The following is a 19,167-nucleotide window of genomic DNA, read 5'->3' as shown; positions in this document are numbered from 1 at the left end:
TGAATCCCTTGGCTCCACCCCCCAGCCTGGAGTCCCCTCCCATACTCTGAACCCCTCAGCTCCAGCCCCCAGTCCAGAGCCCCCTCCCAGACCCCAAATCCCTGGATGCCAAATCCCTCATCCCTGGCCCCACACCAGAGCCCGCATCCCCAGCCAGAACCCTCACCTCCCCTCAGCCCCCACACACCAACCCCCTGCCCCAGCCCAGAGCCCCCTCTTGCACCCCAAATCCCTCATCCCTGGTCCCACACCACAGCCAGCACCCCCAACAAGGGGAAAGGAACATGAGCCAAAATAGGGAAAGAACAGGTTAAAGAATACTTAGATAAGTTAAATGTATTAAAGTCAGCAGGGAGTGGTGAAATTAACACTAGGGTACTTACAGAAGTAGCTAAAGCAATCTCAGAACCATTAGCAATTATTTTTGAGATCTCATGGAAGACAGGTGAGTTCCAGAGGACTAGAAAAGAGCAAGCATAGTACCTATCTTTGAAAATGGAAACAAAGAGGACTCGGGGAATTATAACCAATCAGATCTAACTTTGATATCTGGAAAGATAGTGGAACAAATTATTAAACAACCAATTTGTAAGCACCTAGAGGATCATAGGGTAATAAGTAACAGTTGACATAGATTTGACAAGAACAAATCATGCCAAACCATTCTAATTTCCTTCTTTGACAGGATTATTGGCCTAGTGGATGGGAAGCAGTAGTTGTGATATATCTTGATTTTAATAAGACTTTAGTCACAGTCCCATATAACATTCTCATAAGCAAACTAGGGAAATTTGGTCTAGATGAAATTACTGTAAAATGCATGCAAAACTGGGTGAAAAACTGTACTCAAAGAGTAGTTCTCAATGGTTTCTTGTCAGACTGGGTCTGGCCTGGGTCCAGTACTATTCAATATTTTCATTAATGACTCGGATAATGGAGTGGAGAGTAGGGTTATAAAATTTACAGATGACACCAAACTGGGACGGTTTGAAAGCAATTTAGAGGACAGGTTTAGAATTCAAAAGGACATTGATAAATTGAAGAATTGGTCTGAAATCCACAAGATGAAATTCAATAAATACAAGTGCAAAGTACTTAGGAAGGAAAATTCAAATGTGCAAATACAAAATGGGGAATAACTGGCAAGTAGTACACAGATAAGGATCTAGGGATTATAGTGGATCACAGATTGAACATGAGAGAACAATGTGATGCAATTACAAACAAAGGCAAATATCATTCTGGGGTGTATTCACAGGACTGTCTTATATACAACACCGGAGGTAATTGTTCCACTCTGCTTGGCCCTTGTGAGGGCTCAGCTGGTGTATGGTGTCCAGTTTTGGGCACCATGCTTTAAGAAAGATGTGGACAAATTGGAGAGAGTCCAGGAGAGAGCAACAAAGATGAAAGATTTAGAAAACATGACTTCTGAGGAAGGGTTAAAAAACTGGGCATGTTTAGTCTTGAGAAAGAAGACTGAATAGGGCCCTGATCAGAGTCTTCAAGTTATGGCTGTTATAAAGAGGATGGTGATCAGCTATTCTCACTGTCCACTGATGGTAGGACAAGAAGTAATCAACTTACTATGCAGCAAGGGAGATTTAGATTAGATATTAGGAAAAAACTTTCTAACTACAAGGCTCATTAAGTACTGGAATAAGTTACTAAGGGAGGTTGTGGAATCCCTCTCACTGGAGGTTTTTAAGAAAAGGTTAGATAAACATCTGTCAGGGATGTTCTAAGTATACTTGAGGGCTTCTCCTGGTGGCAAACAGTGCACGGCAAGCTGGGGTCTAAATCTACAATGCTGTTAGTATTCCCTTCACACTCTGAACTCTGGGGTACAGATGTGGGGACCCGCATGAAAGACCCCCTAAGCTTATTTCTACAAGCTTAGATTAAAAACTTCCCCAAGGCACAAATCCTTTTCTTGTTCTTGGACAATATTGCTGCCACCACCAAGTGATTTAGATAAATATTCAGGAAAAGGACCACTTGAAGTTCCTATTTCCCCAAAATATCCCCCAAGCCTTTTCACCCCCTTTCCTGGGGAGGCTTGAGAATAATATACCAACCAATTGCCTTTAATAAAAGTACAGACCAGCCCCTTTATCTTTAGGACACTAAAATCAATTATCAAAGGGGTAGCCTTGTTAGTCTGGATCTGTAAAAGCAGCAAGGAGTCCTGTGGCACCTTATAGACTAACAGACGTATTGGAGCATGAGTTTTCGTGGGTGAATACCCACTTCTTCGGATGCAAGATGCATCTGAAGAAGTGGGTATTCACCCACGAAAGCTCAAGCTCCTATACGTCTGTTAGTCTATAAGGTGTCACAGGACTCCTTGCTGCTTTTAAAATCAATTAGGTTCTTAAAAGAAGAACTTTATTATAAAGAAAAAGGTAAAAGAAACACCTCTGTAAAATCAGGATGGAAGGTAATTTTACAGGGTAATAAGATTAAAAACGTAGAGGATTCCCCTCTAAGCTCAACTTCAAAGTTACAAAAACAGGAATAAACCTCCCTCTTAGCATAGGGAAAATTCACAAGCTAAAACAAAAGATAATCTAATGCATTTCCTTGCTATTACTTACAATTTCTGTAATTTTAGATGCATCATTTTAGGATGTTTTTAGGAGCTGGTTTACCTGCTTGGTTTCTCTGAGAGGGAACCAACAAAGAGAGCACAAACTAAACCTTCCCCCACCCCCTCAGATTTGAAAATATCTTCTTTCCCCATTGGTCCTTCTGGTCAGGTGCCAACTAGGTTAATTGAACTGATTAACCCCTTACAGGTAAATGATTCTGTACCTCTGGCCAGAAGGGATTTTATGTTACTGCATACACAAAGGTTGTTACCCTTCTCTTTATATTTATAACAAGTGCACTAGTGTTCTGCACACTGGCTGTCCATGTGAATGCTGCTATTGCACATTAAAAGTTCCCTAGTATGCTTTGATCTACTCCACTTTGAAATTAGACTAGATTGGTGTTCATGGTAGCAGGGTCCACACAGCTACTTAGTGCATAACAGTCTAGTACGCTGTAGATTTACATTCCAGGTTGCTGTGCACTGTTTGTCTAGACAAGCCCTGAGTCCTACCTCAGCACAGGGGGATGGACTAAATAACCTCTCAAGGTCCCTTCAGCACTACATTTCTATGATTCAGTGGCAACAGGATCAGGGACATTCCTGGCAGTAACACTTTATGAAGATGGCTTTTCTATACATAATAAGTAAAAGTAGCAAATTAGTCTGCTTACCCCTAAACCTTAGATCCAAATGCTCCAAATTTTATTTTCTGATTAATCTTCAAATCATGTCTATGAGGTAGGAGACTAAGTGTGATTATTCCTATTTTACAGATGTTGTCACTGAGATCCAGGCTAGCTGACTTGCCTATGGCCATACAGTAGAGAGAGGATTTGAATTCAGAAGTTCCTAACTCCTAGCCCTGGGCTAATTCCACTAGACTAGCCTCTTTATTGGGATAATAATTTATTGGATTCATTTCAATATTTATGTATTCTCACTTTCTGTTATTTCTACTTTGGAGGCATTTGTGACCAGGGTACCTCACTGAAAATATCAAGGTAAGTGCAGGCTGCATAAAGGAGAGGAGGTTCTCCCCAAAACAGGTGATTAACACTAAGGTTAGACTCACCAGCCAGTCACAAACTGTGCACACTGGTTATCAAGAAGCAAAAAAAGAAATCACACAGCCCTCTTTATTGCATTCCAGTTCTCTGGTTCCCAATCAGCACATAGGTCCAGTACAGTGAGAAGTTATTTAAAAACACTGCTCACTATACAAAATATTCTTCTGACCCCAAAGAGCCAGCCACATTACCAGGTCAATATTACTTTGGATCTTACCCAAATACCACGCTGCCAGCCAATCCTTTAGTAACTAAAACTAAAGGTTTATTGTAAAAGAAAGAAAGAACAAGAAGGGAGTTGTTAAATGATAAAACACTCAGATACATACAGAGACTTCAAAGTCCATACATCAGGTTCTTAGCAGCACTGGTGAGTTTGCTGGCTTGAAAAACCCTCTGGAACATATCCACAGCTTGGGTCATTCTGTCCTTTGTTCAGAGCTTCAGTTTGTAGAAAAGTTACTTCAGAGGTAAGAAGCAGGAATGAACTAAGACAAAATGGAGATGATGCAGCTGCCTGTTATTCCTTTTGTCATGTGGCTTGTACTTCCTGTGTTCCAAACACAAGTTTCACAGCACATGGCATGGAAAAGCCTTAGAGTTCTCTGTCCACCTGCATGCCCCACATGCTTTGCTGACTCATAAGTGTATCCCCTGACTCCTTTCAATGGGTTCTCATTGTACAGCTGATGACCCTTGGTAGGCCATCGAACAGGTTAGGCAGTGCTGATGCCAATCTGTCTGGGGGTGTCACCCAGAAACACAGCACAAATTTTGAAATACAAATATACCATACATATCTATAACTCACAATACAATGACACAAACATATAAACAAGATCATCATACTTGGCAAATCATAACATTTTCACAGATACTTTACATGGCATATCTGGGCAAATTCCTTGCAATTTTATAATACTGGTATCAACAATATCATAAAGTGTCTCCAGATTCCATACAACATCAGCATTAACAGTGGGAAATCAAAAACAGAGGCATTGATTTGTGAAGGAGTTCAATTTAAAAACTATGGGTGGATTTTTGCAACAGCCCAGATAAATAATCTGGGAGCCTCTGTGTTGTTTTATGTTGAACCACCATTGCTTTTGAATATAAGGAACTGATTGGAGACCAGATCTCCCACGGAGTGCATGATACTTAATGGTTGGTTAATTTGTGCACTAAACCTTGGTTCAGGATTATATGGAAGTGATTAAACTAAAGGTTAAAGAAAGAACTATGTGCTCAGATGTTTGCACCAAAGGAAAGAATAAGAAGTCATTGATCTTAGACTGGTTAATCATTAACTTTCGTGTACAGTTTGTCTCCAGGTTGTTCCTTAATCCGCAGGGCACAGTATGGGAGTTTTTCTTTTGAAACGTAAGGTTTTTTTTGTTTTGCAGTTTCGTTTGTTAAATCAGAACCAGTGTTTTTCTTTTTAATTTCCACAACGTAGAATAATAAAAAAACAAAAATGGATGCTATAACAGCCGTTGTTTGAGACTCGGGTGGATACTGTGTAATGCAGAGAGCCAGATTCTCAGCTGGTTTAAATCGATATTGCTCCATTGAGTTCAATGGCATAGAGAAGAGAGATTCTCTATCTAGAACGTCTACTCGCCCTTTTACATAATACAAAAACAAGATAACTTTCAATGAAACTGAAAGGTGACAAATTTTAAACTGATATAAAGATATGCATTTTTACATAGCACATGATTAGCCTATGGAACTCATTGCCATATGATATCATTGAGACCAGAAGCATAGCAAGAATTACGAAAGGACTGGACATTTATCTGGATAATAAGAATATCTAGAGATAAGGGATAAAAATTAACCGAGTTGTGAAGGGATGCTTCAGGGCATAAGCCAATTAATGGGAACCAGGAAGAAACATTCCTTATTGGCAAGTTATTCCGTAACTGCCTACTACAGCATTTATTCTATCTTCATCTGAAGCAACCTGTACTAGCCACAATTAGAGACAGGATCCTTTATTAGATGGGCCACTGGTTTGACCCATATTCCAAATGGAGCTATGCCAATTTACAGCAGCTGAGGATCTGGCACAGGGATTACAAGCTAGTTTGGGGTCCTTTCTTACTTTCTTAGGAAATTCACCAGCCTGTTGCTATTGACTATGGGTCTGATCCTACGCCCACTGATGTCAGTGGCAAAGCTCCATTGATTTCAATGGACTTTGGATGAACCCTTAGTTCTTATCAATAATTTGGCAGACCATCAGTTTTGTTAGATAATTAATACTTTTGTCTTTAAACAGAAAGTAATATCCCAGGAACCAGGCTTTTCTTTCCTGGTAGAATGGATATCATTTCAATGAAAAGTTAATCAGCCTTCACTACTATATGAATAGCTCTTCAATCATTTAATTATCTGTTGATGGTTTCTTTAGAAGCCAGTTATGGGATTTATCATCCATTAACAGATAAATTCTCTGTTGTTTGGGATAATATCAAAAACCGACAGACCCAGTCACAAAATGATGAATGAAATCACAAAAATATCTTTTTGTGAAGGGTCTGGAATTGGCTGACTGCTCTTTCAGTGATAACTCACCCATAATGCATTTGTAAAGTATTCATGTTGCATCATCCATCCATTGAAGGAGTGCAGGGTCCCAGTTATCAACTGAACCTTCATTTAGTTATGAAATACCAGTTTTTCTTTTAAGAAGAAAAAAAATCGAATGCTGAACATCTATAGACTGGTTTTAGAGTAGCAGCAGTGTTAGTCTGTATCCGCAAAAAGAACAGGAGTACTTGTGGCACCTTACAGGCTAACAAATTTATGTGAGCATAAGCTTTCGAGAGCTACAGCCCACTTCTTCGGATGCATAGAATGGAACATATATATCTCCTCAATATATGTTCCATTCTATGCATCCAAAGAAGTGGGCTGTAGCCCATGAAAGCTTATGCTCAAATAAATTTGTTAGTCTCTAAGGTGCCACAAGTACTCGTGTTCTTTTTGCATCTATAGACTGATGAAAACCATTTTTTTCCCCTGTAAGGAACCAACTATTAGTGCATCATCCATCAAATGATAACCACTAATTTATGTCAATGCTATACCCAATGATAAAATCCAATTAAACACATCTGAAAAAGAAGTTATGCTATTTTGCATTGGCCTGTCAACACTATTTCCTTTCCAAAATTGTTATGCACACTGATTATAATCATTCTTCCTTACTCTTCATCTTGTTGCAAACAATGGATGCACTTTACACCATTTGTTTTCACCCCTCCATATATTTAAACAATCATTTTGTACCAGCAGCTGCAGATGATCTTTTTGTCAGTCATGGTTCTTAATTTAGATTTCATTTAGTAATGAAAAAACAAAACAGAATAATGACTCCATTTTATGATTTTTCTAATTTACCAATGTACTATCTCAATCAATTACCCTCTTGGAAGTTGAATAGAATTATTTCCTATAATTATTTCCTTTTTAAAAAACATTTTTTTAAAATCTGTTGTGTGTTTGTGCGCAGAAGCAGTGCTATACCTGAAATACCATTACACAGGGATATTAAAGCTATTGGAGAGAATCTTGGCATATATGAAGAACAACTATGCAAGATGATGATTCTGTTGTCACAAATATTGTATCTGCACCATATATTATAAGCTCCTAATCCTGTAAACATCTGTGAGTATTCCTATTGACTTCGACTGGACCTGCAAGTCTGCCATACTTCTGAAGATGAATCCCAAGGTGGCTGCAGTTGGGTTCCCAAAAACAGAAGCATCCAAAATTAAAGGTCAATTTTTAAAATGTTGGCTTAAGTTTTGTCCCAAAGAGATGAAACAAGTCAGTGGCAGGGTCAGGGATAGAATCCAGAGCTTCTGATTCCCAGTCGTTTGGTCTAGTCACTAGGCAATGCTCCCTTTCCTATTCCATAGGTTCATAATAACCCTATCACAAATTCAGTGTGCAAACATCTAAATAATTATTTTCCCACCTGCACGCTACAAATAATGAGCTTTCTGCCTTCTATGTTGTTTCTTTTTTTAGGATACAAACATCCTGCAAGATAAACATAGTGTCTGCAATTCTTTAAATACTTTGCTGATAACACATTTATCTTGGGCTCCTACTCCATTTATCATAATCACGGCACATTTTTAAAAAAGATACTTATTTGCTGAAAAACACAAATAATAACATTCCAAAATGCACATTTCTTAATATAATTAAAGAAACTGTAATTTAAATGTATGTTTTTCAGGGATCTCCATTCATCTATATTTGAAGCAAGACAGCCACCAATTTATGCAGACACCCTGCAAAACTCTGACCAACTACATTTGAAGGGTGATTAGGACTCCAGGTCCAGCACTTTTGTCCCAGGGTGGAGAGGAGAGAGAGAGAGAAGATTAGTAGAAATGGAGAGGAGAGATTGGGATACAGGGGAGAAAAAGGGGAAAAGAAAAAAAGAAATTTAAAGGGGCAGATAGGTCAGATCACAAAAGAATCCCACCTAAAATCTCCAGCTTGTTGAAGCTGAGAGAGTTTTAGAGAAAAAAACAAACAGAAATATTTAAAAGATTTAAAATTCTAGACAAGTAGATGTGATGGAACAGTGTAAAAGAGATGAAGGAAGACATGACAAGATTTTTACTGTCTAGAAGGCTTCTTGATGTTCTATAACAGTGGTTCTCAATGACTGGTTCATGGACCAGCACCAGTTCCTGAGATCTCTTGATACAGTTTAGGAAGGCAGCCTGCCTCTCATTTACACTAAAGCCTTTTTCACTGCTCTGTCAGCATAAAGCCTTAAAGTGTCCATTCTAAGGCTTTGTTACACTGCCAGAGAATCATAGAATATCACGGTTGGAAGGGACCTCAGGAAGTCATCTAGTCCAACCCGCTTCTCAAAGCAGGATCAATCCCCAGACAGATTTTTGCCCCAGATCCCTCAATTGCCCCCTCAAGGATTGAACTCACAACCCTGGGTTTAGCAGGCCAATGCTCAAACCACTGAGCTATCCCTGGTTTATAGAGGCACTAGTGGAGTGCTTTTCAACCTTTTTTTATTTGCAGACCCATAACAATTTTTGAATGGAGGTGTGGACCTCTTTGGAAATCTTAGACAGTCTGCGGACCAGTCTATGAGTCTATGAGACCACAGATTGAAAATCAGTACTTTCGTATACATGAGAATTGGGCCCTGTTCATTTTGACTCTGTCCAAGGAACTGTCCCTTTCTCCATTTATCTGTACACTTTAATAGAGCACTCCCTCCCCACATTCCAGTAATAGTAACAGTTCTCCTGATGCTCGCTGGGACCCAGTATTTGAATTTCTGGGTCCTGCTATTTAAATTTAAAATAAACTTCATGTGTATGTAAAGGATTATTGCTGCCTTTTCTAGCTTCAGAATGAAGATATTCAACTGCAGGCTGGTTTCTTTGTACAGAAATACTTTTCAGATTTAGTAAATAATGAGTTAGCATTGGATTTTTCATGATTATACTTCCTGTGGTTTATTTCTGGTCCAGGAATGAGCAAGTGGAAAGGTGTCTTAAAGCCACTGTTCACTGCTTCCAAGTGTGCTGAGACACCTATGGGATCTCCAGAAAGCTATTTTTCACCCTTTATTTCTCTTCACTCTGTGATTCCATCACTGTCTCCAGTGGATCCATAACAGATCCAAGGTATTCTTTGGTGGAGGTTAGAGGAAGAATCAAGAAATCTGATTCTTCCCTTATCCTTTTACTTCTCCTCTTATAGGTATATTTCCAGATCCCACATACTGAAGAAACTGTCAGCCCTGGTCTTCATGGCCATGTTGGGTTCCATCACAACAACTTCTGGATTATCCTCCTTTATATACTCAGAGGTGTAGTGTCATCCAATAAGGATCCAGTGGCTCAACACTCCTCAGATCCGGTTCCTCCAGATCCATCTGTAGCTCAGTTGGTTGTACCTGATACACTTTCTGAAGAGGTGGATGAGGAGACACCTCCTCTTTTTGACCAGGAACAAATGGATACTGACTTTTATCTCCATTTGTTACCTGATGAGCATGTGGGTGTAACTTTTGCTTCTTCCTGTTTTGAGGATGCTTTGCAACTGCATGACCTTGTTGATTGCATGGTAGCCACATTAAACTTATCTTTGGTGGCTGTGGAGGAAGTCTCCCATCCAGTATTTGACATTCTTGTGGCTACCTCCATGAATAGGATGTTGCAGTCAAGAAGACTGTTTGGTCAATTCTTGCTACCTGCCAACCTATTTCCAAGAAAACAAACAGTACTAGAGTCTACATGAATGGTTCTCTTACTTTCATTCACAGCCTGTGCAAATTCACTAATGGTGGCTGCTGCCAGTATAGGTTTAGGTCTGGTCAAATTCACTCTACTCCTGCTGAGAGAGAGGAGAGAAAAACTGATACACTTGTAAGAAAAGTTTTCTTGTCTTTTTCTCTAGGAATTGGAGTGGCTAGTCAATGATGGCCTGTTATCAATTCCACTTATGGGAAAAGATGGCTCATTTGTCCAAGATTTGCCAGGGGATAAAAGAAGACTGGCTAATGCTATTTTGACAGAACAACAGCATATGGCAAAGCATGTTCTCAGACCATCATTTGATGCTTCAGACTCTTCCGCCAGAGCATTGGCATTCTCAGTTACCTTGAGGAGGCAATCTCGGCTCCGTTCCTCTTCCTTGACTGTGGACACTAGAGTCAAGGAGGAAGATCTCCCCTTCAAAGGAGATGGTCTTTGCAGCAATAAGATTGATGAACTGTTGGAAAAATTAAAGAAAACTAGATCCATTGCTTGTTCCATGGGTATCTATCCCTCACTCAGGAGACTTTCTACTCCTTCTTTTCAATACCAGGGGCAATATTACCCATAGTTGTCTAATTATTATTGTTCAAATCAAAGTCATCAGCAACAGCATCAGCAATCTCCGTCTTCATTCCAGACCCAGCATAAAAAGCATCTTTCAGATAGAGACCTAAGATGAAAAAACCTTCTCCCTCTTCTTCATCTTCTGTGAACACCAGATTTGATGTGAGGATCAAGAGTCATGGACCAATCAGCCAGGAGCCATCTCTTCTTTTATTTGGGGACAAGCTAGCCCAATTATCAACAAATGGAGGCAGATAACCTTGGACTTATGGGTACTAGAGAAGGGCTGTGCCAGTCAGTTTGAAAAACTGCCCCCTCTTAATTCTCCCTATCCTTCCCCTTTCAGGGAACCTTCTTACAATATTATACAGAAGAACACAAGCTGCTCCAGATAGGAGCTGTCAAGGAGGTGCCCAAACATCTGTGAGTTCTTTTCAAGGTACTGCCTGACACAGAAAAAAAATGGGAGTCTTTGTCCAATTTTAGATGTAGGAAAATTGGACAGGTATATCTAGAAGTTCTGGTTTTCTATGCTAACCCTGGCCTCCATAATTTCCCAGCTTTCAGCTGTGGATTGGTTCACCACTCGTGATTTAAAGGACATTTATTTTCATATCTCTGTCTCAGACAGTATTGAAAATATCTGCATTTCATGGTGGTGGGCACCATTTCCAGTACAAGGTGCACCTGTTTGGCCTGTCAACTGCACAAAGAGTCTTTTCAAACTGCCTTTCTGTAGTAGCAACACATCTGAGAAAACAGGGTAGTTTTGTTTACCCATATTTGGATGATTGGTTGCTAAAAGCTACTTCATGTGAGGATGTGTCACTCCACATCATGTTTACAATCTCCATCTTTTCAGATCTGGGTCCGTATCTCAGTGTCAAAAAAAAAAAAATCAACTGTCTGGCCACATCAGAGAATTCCTTTTATAGGTTCTATACTGGACTCAGAAGCAAGGAAAGCTTTTCTTTCAGAGGACAGGTTACTAAAAATAGAGCAAGTGGTTTAGCAAATTTGAGACTACTCATCCTGGAAGGTAATCATCTTACTGGGTCTCATGGGTTTGATGGCAGCTACCAATTATGTAGCTCCCTTTGCTATTCTCAAAATGAGATGCAGGCAGCATTGGACATCTTGATCTACACACCAAATCAGGACAATGTTCAGATGTGTGTCACCATGCCTCAGGATGTTCTAGATTCACTGAGGTGGTAGACAAACAAAGCAAATGTTCTCAGAGGCATCCTGTTCAATCCCCCTTTTTTTTTTAAATTCAAAAAATTTCAACCAGTTCTATGACTGGTCAAAAAAATGGGCAGGAAATTACTTCAGTTTCATTGAAATTGTCCTCCTTTTTTTTGTTTCAAAATTTCATCAAAATGTCAAAAATTAAAAGATTGAAAAAAGTTGCTCTTACTATGAAACTACTTGTTCTTCAGACATAACCCTAACATGGTAAGCAGAAAAATAGGGCCCTCTGAAGATGTCTTCATTATATCTGTATAGGGGTCTGAACCAAAACCAAAGACCTGACTTCACCTGAACTTTGCAACTTGGATATATGTCCAATATAGAACATACATATATACTCCTTCAGGGAAGTTAAAGTGTAGTGCTGAATATTTAGTCAGATATTACTACATTCCTTTATTTCTGAGCTCAGTCTTAGGGTCTGTCTCTGTATTCCCTTGCCATCATCAAGTGCTTTAAAATTAGCCTTAAAAAATGAGGATGTTTAAGTGTATGGCTTTTATCTCATCAGCTGCCTGTACTGTCCTCCTCAGGCCCCCCCATTGGGATGACTTTTACAAAGCTCCTGATGGTGGTGATCTGTTCAGTAAAGGTCCTATTTAAATACTGGAGTGTTACCAATCTGAATGCTGTAATGTAACATGCTGGCATTTGCCTAGTGACACAGAAGCAACAGATTTCATTTTATCCTTAGTGAAGGTTTTCCTACAAGATTCATTAGTCATTCATGTCATTTTGTTCAAGGCAGAGAAGGATCTAGAAGTAGTTAATTATCTTCAGCATGGTGCAGTACAGCACCAACTATAATAACTAGAGTTGGACTCATACACCTTAACTTCCCAGACAAGCAGATCTGTCTCTAAACCACAATAAAGGCAGGACAGTCTTCAACTGCACCTCATGCTGTGTGCAGGGGAGAAGAGAAAAGTAGGAGATGCGTGATACATAGATCATAAACAAGGAACTGCCTGAAGGAACATAACATTATCCATCAAATCACATACCAGTGGATAATTTCTTGCTGGTTTATACACAGAAGACAAGAGAGTTGGGAAATGCTAATTGACTGCTGAGCAGCCAGACCTCACTAGTTATTTTTGTACTAGAAACTATGTTAACCTGGAGAATTTCTCTTTACCAAATGTCCTTTATTCATGGAAGCACATATTTCATTGGCTAAAATATGTGCTGCAGTAAATGTTGTGACTATCAAAGGCAATGCACATATTATTGCTAAGCCATTTCAAGCCTCCAGTATAAGTGAATTTTATTATCGCTCCACTAACCCTTTGCTGAGCTTGTTAGAGCACAACCTCCCAAGGAAAGTAACATCATATCATTTCAGTTAGAAATCTCTGGGTTAGGTTCTCATCTGCTGTAAATCTGTACCCCTCGACTGACTTCAGTGGAGCCAGAGTTACTCTGATTTACACCAACTGGGGATCTGGTCCTCTATTTTTATTCACACTCCAATATGAGTAGAAAAAGCAGTGAGATAAAAGCTCCTAAAATACATCATCAAAGGGTAGGTTTTTGATACAATAACTGATCTGTAATTAAGCTAGGCTAAAATCCTTCCATCAGATCCCCAGGCACACTAGGGCAGGGATTCTCAGACAGGGGGTCATGAGGTTATTATGTGAGGGGTCGTGAGCTGTCAGCCTCCACCCCAAATCCTGCTTCACCGCCAGCATTTATAATAGTGTTAAATATAAAAAAAGTATCTTTAATTTATAAGGGTGGGGTGTCATACTCAAAGACTTGCTGTATGAAAGGGATCACCAGTACACAAGTTTGAGAACCACTGCACTAGGGAATGTGGTCATATTGGAAGAACAGGGCATGGATGAGGAAGAGCTGGCAGCATGGAACAGCTGGGAAGCAGCGCTGGTGGTGCTGAATGGCAAGCAGGAAGCCTGTAGCTCTCATCTCCCTAAAATCATTGTGATGTTTTGATGCTTGATGGGTTGGCTGAGGAAGAGGGTGGTGGTTCATGTGCTTCAGGGAAGGAATGAGAATGGAGATGGAAGCAGAGCTCCTGGTGGGAGTTAGATTAGGCCAGGGTAGGTAATGCAGACAGGCAGGTACCATGGCAGTACAGGACATGGAGCATAAGTGATGTCCTCAGTGTCCTATGGATTCAAGAACACGTGTAATTATAACCCTACATATGGAACTAACTGTTGGTTAAACCCCTGACAATCTTATGGGATACCCTACGAAACTCCTATCTCAGCCAGTCCTACCCAACAAGCAAAGATGCATTTCACTTGAGATGTGTTGCCCTGCTTGTGTGCAGAGACCATCAGGCAATGGGGAAATTCCTGGAACAACACTTGATAACCTTTAACAGAAAACCGATGCAGACAAATGCTCCAGCCCCATTATTCCACTGGGAACTGTCCATTTTTGCAACCTTTGGTGAAGTGGGACGGGACTGAGCAGCAGGTTTCTGGGAATAGGTTTTATTTTAGATGCTTTGTATATTGAAATGGAAAAGCCTCTTTTAATTTGCTTTGTCTCCAGTGACCATAAGCTTGCCAAGAGCCAAGTCAACGTTCTATGATTAAACGTGTTTGCTGCTGATTCTCTCAGGAGTCAGTGGTTCTGAAAGCTCAGGATCAAATTCTAAAAGTATCAAAGACAGCTTTTTAAAAACAAAACTACAAAATGTGTCTAATTACACTTAACTATCTGTGTAAATGATAGTTTAATTAAATAATTAAATACCAGGGACTAAGTTATAAAATGGAGAGACCTTTCTAACGCCAGTGATGCAATAGTGGTAAAATTGATGTATCTGGCAAAAGTAATTCTTTTAGAAAATAGTGGCCTGTTATAGATTTGGAATTAAAGGAAGAAAAATTAATCTAAAGTGTTTAAATAGATATACTCTCTGCAGTAAAAATTTTACCTGCAATGACATTTTCATTTTGTTTGTTACTTAATAGATGCCTAGCAGTACATTTCATGACTTTCTTTCTTTCGATTACTATTTGTAGTTTATGGACTTTGAAATCATAATAAAATAGAATTTATAAAGTTGTTCTAACTCCCTAGATTCCTCTCAGAGAACTGGGGATGCTATTCTGTAGTTAAATGAAAACAAAACAAAACAAAACAAAACTGCTGAAAATGAGTGTTTTAGACCACAGTTGTAAAAGTATAGTTGGGATTTTCAAAACCACTCAACAATGACCTCACTCTTTGTCCCTTGAAATAAATGGGAATTTTACAATTGGCTTTGAAAAGATATTATAGAGTTAAGTTTATTGTGAGTGCTTTTGAAAATCCTACTTGTAAATGATGGAAGCCCCAAAGGTTAAAATTCAATCCATGGTTGCCCTTATCTTTAATGGTTCTTGGAGAATGGAATGATCTGAGCACAGGATTTGGGGACAGGAATTTCTGAGTCCTCAATCTCATTCCGACACTGACTTCCTCTGTGACCTTGAGCAAAGCACTTAAACCTGCACTTTAAAACTTTAGTGCCTGAAGTTAGGCACCTAAATCATTATTTAAACACCTCAGAAAGTGGTCTGAATTTTTTTTTAGAGCTACTCAGGACCCACAACTCATTGACTTCAGTCGGAGCTATAGGGCTGAAAATCAGGCCAATTATTTAGATGCCTAACTTTAGGCATCATGGCACAGATCCACAAAGGTACTTAGGCACCTAAGTCACAATTTTAGGCTCCACTGCGACCCACAAAACTCTCTCAGCTGCTGCCTAACCCTATAGGTCCCTAAACACACTCAGTGCCTAAGTTTTTGCAATTAAAGTTCCCTGACACCTAAATTTCTGCTGCCTCACTCTATGCATCTGAACACCTGTCTTCTGCCAGAGTGATCCACAAAGTGGGGGAAGGTAGGGATTCATCCATCTCACCTGCATGCAGGGCCCAATTTGGTAGGTGCGCTCAGAGGCCATGTACTGGATGAGGACCCACTCAAAAGCTGGCTGGAGGAGGAGATGCCACCGTATAACTTTTAGCCTCCTAGTTAGAACACTTACCTGGGTTGTGGGAGACCCCAGTTCAGCAAGGGAGAGAAAGGATTTGAACAGGGGTCTCCCACTCCTGTCAGCTAAGTGCTCTAATCATTGAGCTCTGGGATATTCTGATGTGGGGCTCCCTCAGTCTCGCCTGTTGAAGTTGTTCCACTTTGTATAAATAATTAGTCATTGGAGCAGGGAGACTGGATGCTGGGGTCTTCCAGGTGTGTGCCCTAACCACTAAGCTATAGAGTTATTCTCAGTCTGATTCTCTCTGGCCTAATGACTCTTTAATTATTTATCCAAACTTAGGCGAGAATAAACAAGAGAGGAGAACACTACACATCACAATATCCCCTATCTTAGTGGTTAAATCACTCCCCGGAGACCCCTGTTCAAATCCTTTTTCACCCTCTGGCAGAGGGGGAAATTGAGCCCAGGTGAGTGTACTAAGCACTGGGCTAAAAGTTATAAGGTGGGAAGCGGCACCACCACTGTGCTGATGGTTTATGGCATATTCAGCATCTGAGCCAGCCCCACTTATTTTCTTTTTTCTTAAGCAGAGGCAGTAATACATAGTAAATGTGAGACTTCATTGCCTTGGCTGGCATTGCAGGACACAAAAGAGCAACATCACAGAGTGGCAGTGGGAAGGAAAGTCATGCCTAAAGGAAAAAGTAACAGGAAAAAAATAACTAGTCTGCTTGTGGCAAGATCAGTTAGTTGATCTGGAATAAGGGCATCATTTTGTTTTCACTATTGTATGAATTCAAAAAAGGGTCCAATATTCCAATACCAGAAAGTCTTTTAGCATCTTGGTTAATTATAAGGAATGCAATCACACTTACTAAACTCTGTCCTACTCCCGCACACTTCCACACTCTGGGCTCCATCACCATATACTCTTTGGCTTGCTTTGATCATGCCATTAACTGAAATCTAAAGCAGCAGCAGAACTAATTAGAGACTGGAGTTCTCATCCAAGCCGGAGAAGACTTAGTGGACTGAGCACTAGATATGGCATAGCTAGTTTCTCAGCTATCACATGTTCAAAGTCTGGCTGAATCAATTCAGCCCTTCGCTATGTTCAGCCCATATAGCGGACTATACAAATCTTTCAAAAGAGACCAAGTCCTGGCAAGAGAATGCCGCTACTGAAATGCCTTAACTATCTACAGATCACTAGTCTCAGGACATCTACAATTCCTTTACTTCAGGAAAGAACTGAAAGTAATAAACTCATCCATAAATGAAAGTACCTACCTTTTATTTTTATAGGTTCATTTATAAACCATGTATGGCTTGAGCAGCTGTAAAATGCTTAGCCCTGGACCCACTGAAGTTAACGGAAGTTGTATCATTAGCTTGAGGGGAAGCAGGGTTTGTGTTATAAAATTAAAACCCACCACAACTTACATGAGCTATCCATAATGAGTGGCAGTAAAGAACGCCTGCTAATCTGGCTTATGGAAACATTGGCAATATTCCTCTCATTTTTTCAGGAATAAAATAGAAGAATTTTAAAAATCAGAAGAAATAAACCAAATAGACATGTTGCAGCATGTCTACTAGTCTTAGTCACAGCAGTTCACTGGTCTTGGGTGCTTAGGGACTGTGAAGGGAAGCAATTTCCAATGCTGGAGGCCCTTGTTGGAGAGAAGTCACTGCAGCCAGCCTCAGAGTCTCACCTCGTGAACCAATAGCAAGAGAATTCTAGATGTTCTTATCTGCTGTAGCGGGAAATAGAGCAAGGGGCAGCCTGGAAGACAGCCAGATTCCAGACCATTCAGGCCTTTAAAAGTTATCAATCATCATCCACATTTTGAATTGCATCCCAAAGTCAATGTAGAACAGCACAGATGGTATGTGCTCAGAGAAGCTGTCCTACTTCAGCAGGTGGACAGCTGCTGCGTGCTCCTGGGTATTAAGCAGAGTGTATTCAGATTATGGATAACACTGGGAAAGCACTGTAGTTGGTGCCAGTTTTGGCAAAGTTCCCTTTTCAACAGTCTGACTGTCAAATCCTCCATGTTAATCTGCTGACTCTGCCCCTGACAGGAGAAAAGGAGCGTTGAGAACAGCTATGAGCATGAGCACTGGGGAAATGAAAAAGGGAGGCTGGAAATGAGGAAAAAATAGACTAAGTGAAGAGAAAGAATATAGTAAAGTATGACAGACAGACAGCTACTGTTGTACTTTCACTAGGAGAATTTATTTCAATCCCTTTGCACTGTTTGATATAGAAAATTTCAAGGGAAATACAGGAGTCTCTGGCAACGCTTTTGCCTGACCTGACTCTATCTATATAGAAGCTGATAGCCAAGTATTTACTTGATTACCTAGAAGCAGGTGTGACAAAACCAATCTTGTTCTTGTTTATTTTAGCAGTATCACTCCAGTCAGTATTACAAAGAGTCTGTCAGAAAGCTATTATTTCAAAAGGATGTAAGCTATGGCTGTACATTTGCTCTGGTCTGAAATTCACTAATACAGTGCAATTTCCAGACCTGGATAAAAAAAAACGTTTGCATGATTTGTTGTAAAAAAATAGGCGGCCAATCCCGCTTTATTCACACAAGTGAATCGAAGAGGAAAGTAAGGGAGCATTGAAGCCAATGGGACTACTCCCATGAGTAAGAGTTAAAGGATCAGGCTCTATATTTATCCTTTAAAATGGGTGCGTAGGTGGGAAGAGAAAAGGGCCAGATTCTCAAGTGGTATAAATCAATGTAATCACTAATTTACACCAGCAGAGGATCTGACCCTATATGAGTAGTGCTAAATTCTTCCCTCAGGTATTCATGTGCAGATCCCACTAACTTCAATGAGACTTGAGTAGAATTTAGTTGTTGTTTCTTCACACCATGCTCACGCCCACATAGGATATGAGCTCTGGTGTGAAAACATACTCTGCCAGAAGCATTTCTCCAATGTTTCCTTTTGTAAGCAATAGATCCTCTTTGTAAATTCTGTAAAACATGTTGGATAAAAAATGTAACTTCCTTTGCAACTACAGAAATCATTTCCCAGTGGCATTTTGCAAACATTCAGCTAAAATGGTCACTCTTCATCTTTTTATAAAGTGTCAAATGAATAAAAAAAAAACCTAAACTCCTATGTTGATTAGTTTTGCTTAGCATTTTCCCAGAAGAGTTGGTACTTACATAAACCTGAGCTCTGATTCTCTTCTGACTAAGACTTCCCGAAGCCTCTGGATCTTTGCCATCTCCAATTCAATTTCCTCAGGCATCATTGTTGTTTCAGCCATTGAGATGATGTCAAGTTGATCTATGTGTGTGAAGGAAGACAGGAAATGAATGAGGATGGTCAAACTGACTTAGCAGGATCTTTAAAGAATGCAATTTA

At 39.9% G+C, this 19,167-nt stretch overlaps 1 protein-coding gene across 2 annotated transcripts in view; it reads right to left on the bottom strand.

Annotated features, from left to right (window-relative positions):
- BMERB1 (bMERB domain containing 1) overlaps nucleotides 1–19,167 on the bottom strand; it is a 112,740-nt gene that overhangs the window by 33,379 nt on the left and 60,194 nt on the right. For both annotated transcript variants that reach the window (XM_054041190.1, XM_054041191.1), the window contains exon 2: nucleotides 18,966–19,089. In XM_054041190.1, the coding sequence (XP_053897165.1) occupies nucleotides 18,966–19,089 (124 nt within the window). The remainder of the gene's footprint in view (nucleotides 1–18,965; nucleotides 19,090–19,167) is intronic.

Source organism: Malaclemys terrapin, chromosome 10 (assembly GCF_027887155.1).
Source record: "Malaclemys terrapin pileata isolate rMalTer1 chromosome 10, rMalTer1.hap1, whole genome shotgun sequence".
Classification (NCBI taxonomy): Eukaryota; Metazoa; Chordata; order Testudines; family Emydidae; genus Malaclemys; species Malaclemys terrapin.
The sequence above is the reverse complement of the archived record's forward strand: the minus strand, read 5'-3'. Positions and strand labels throughout refer to the sequence as shown.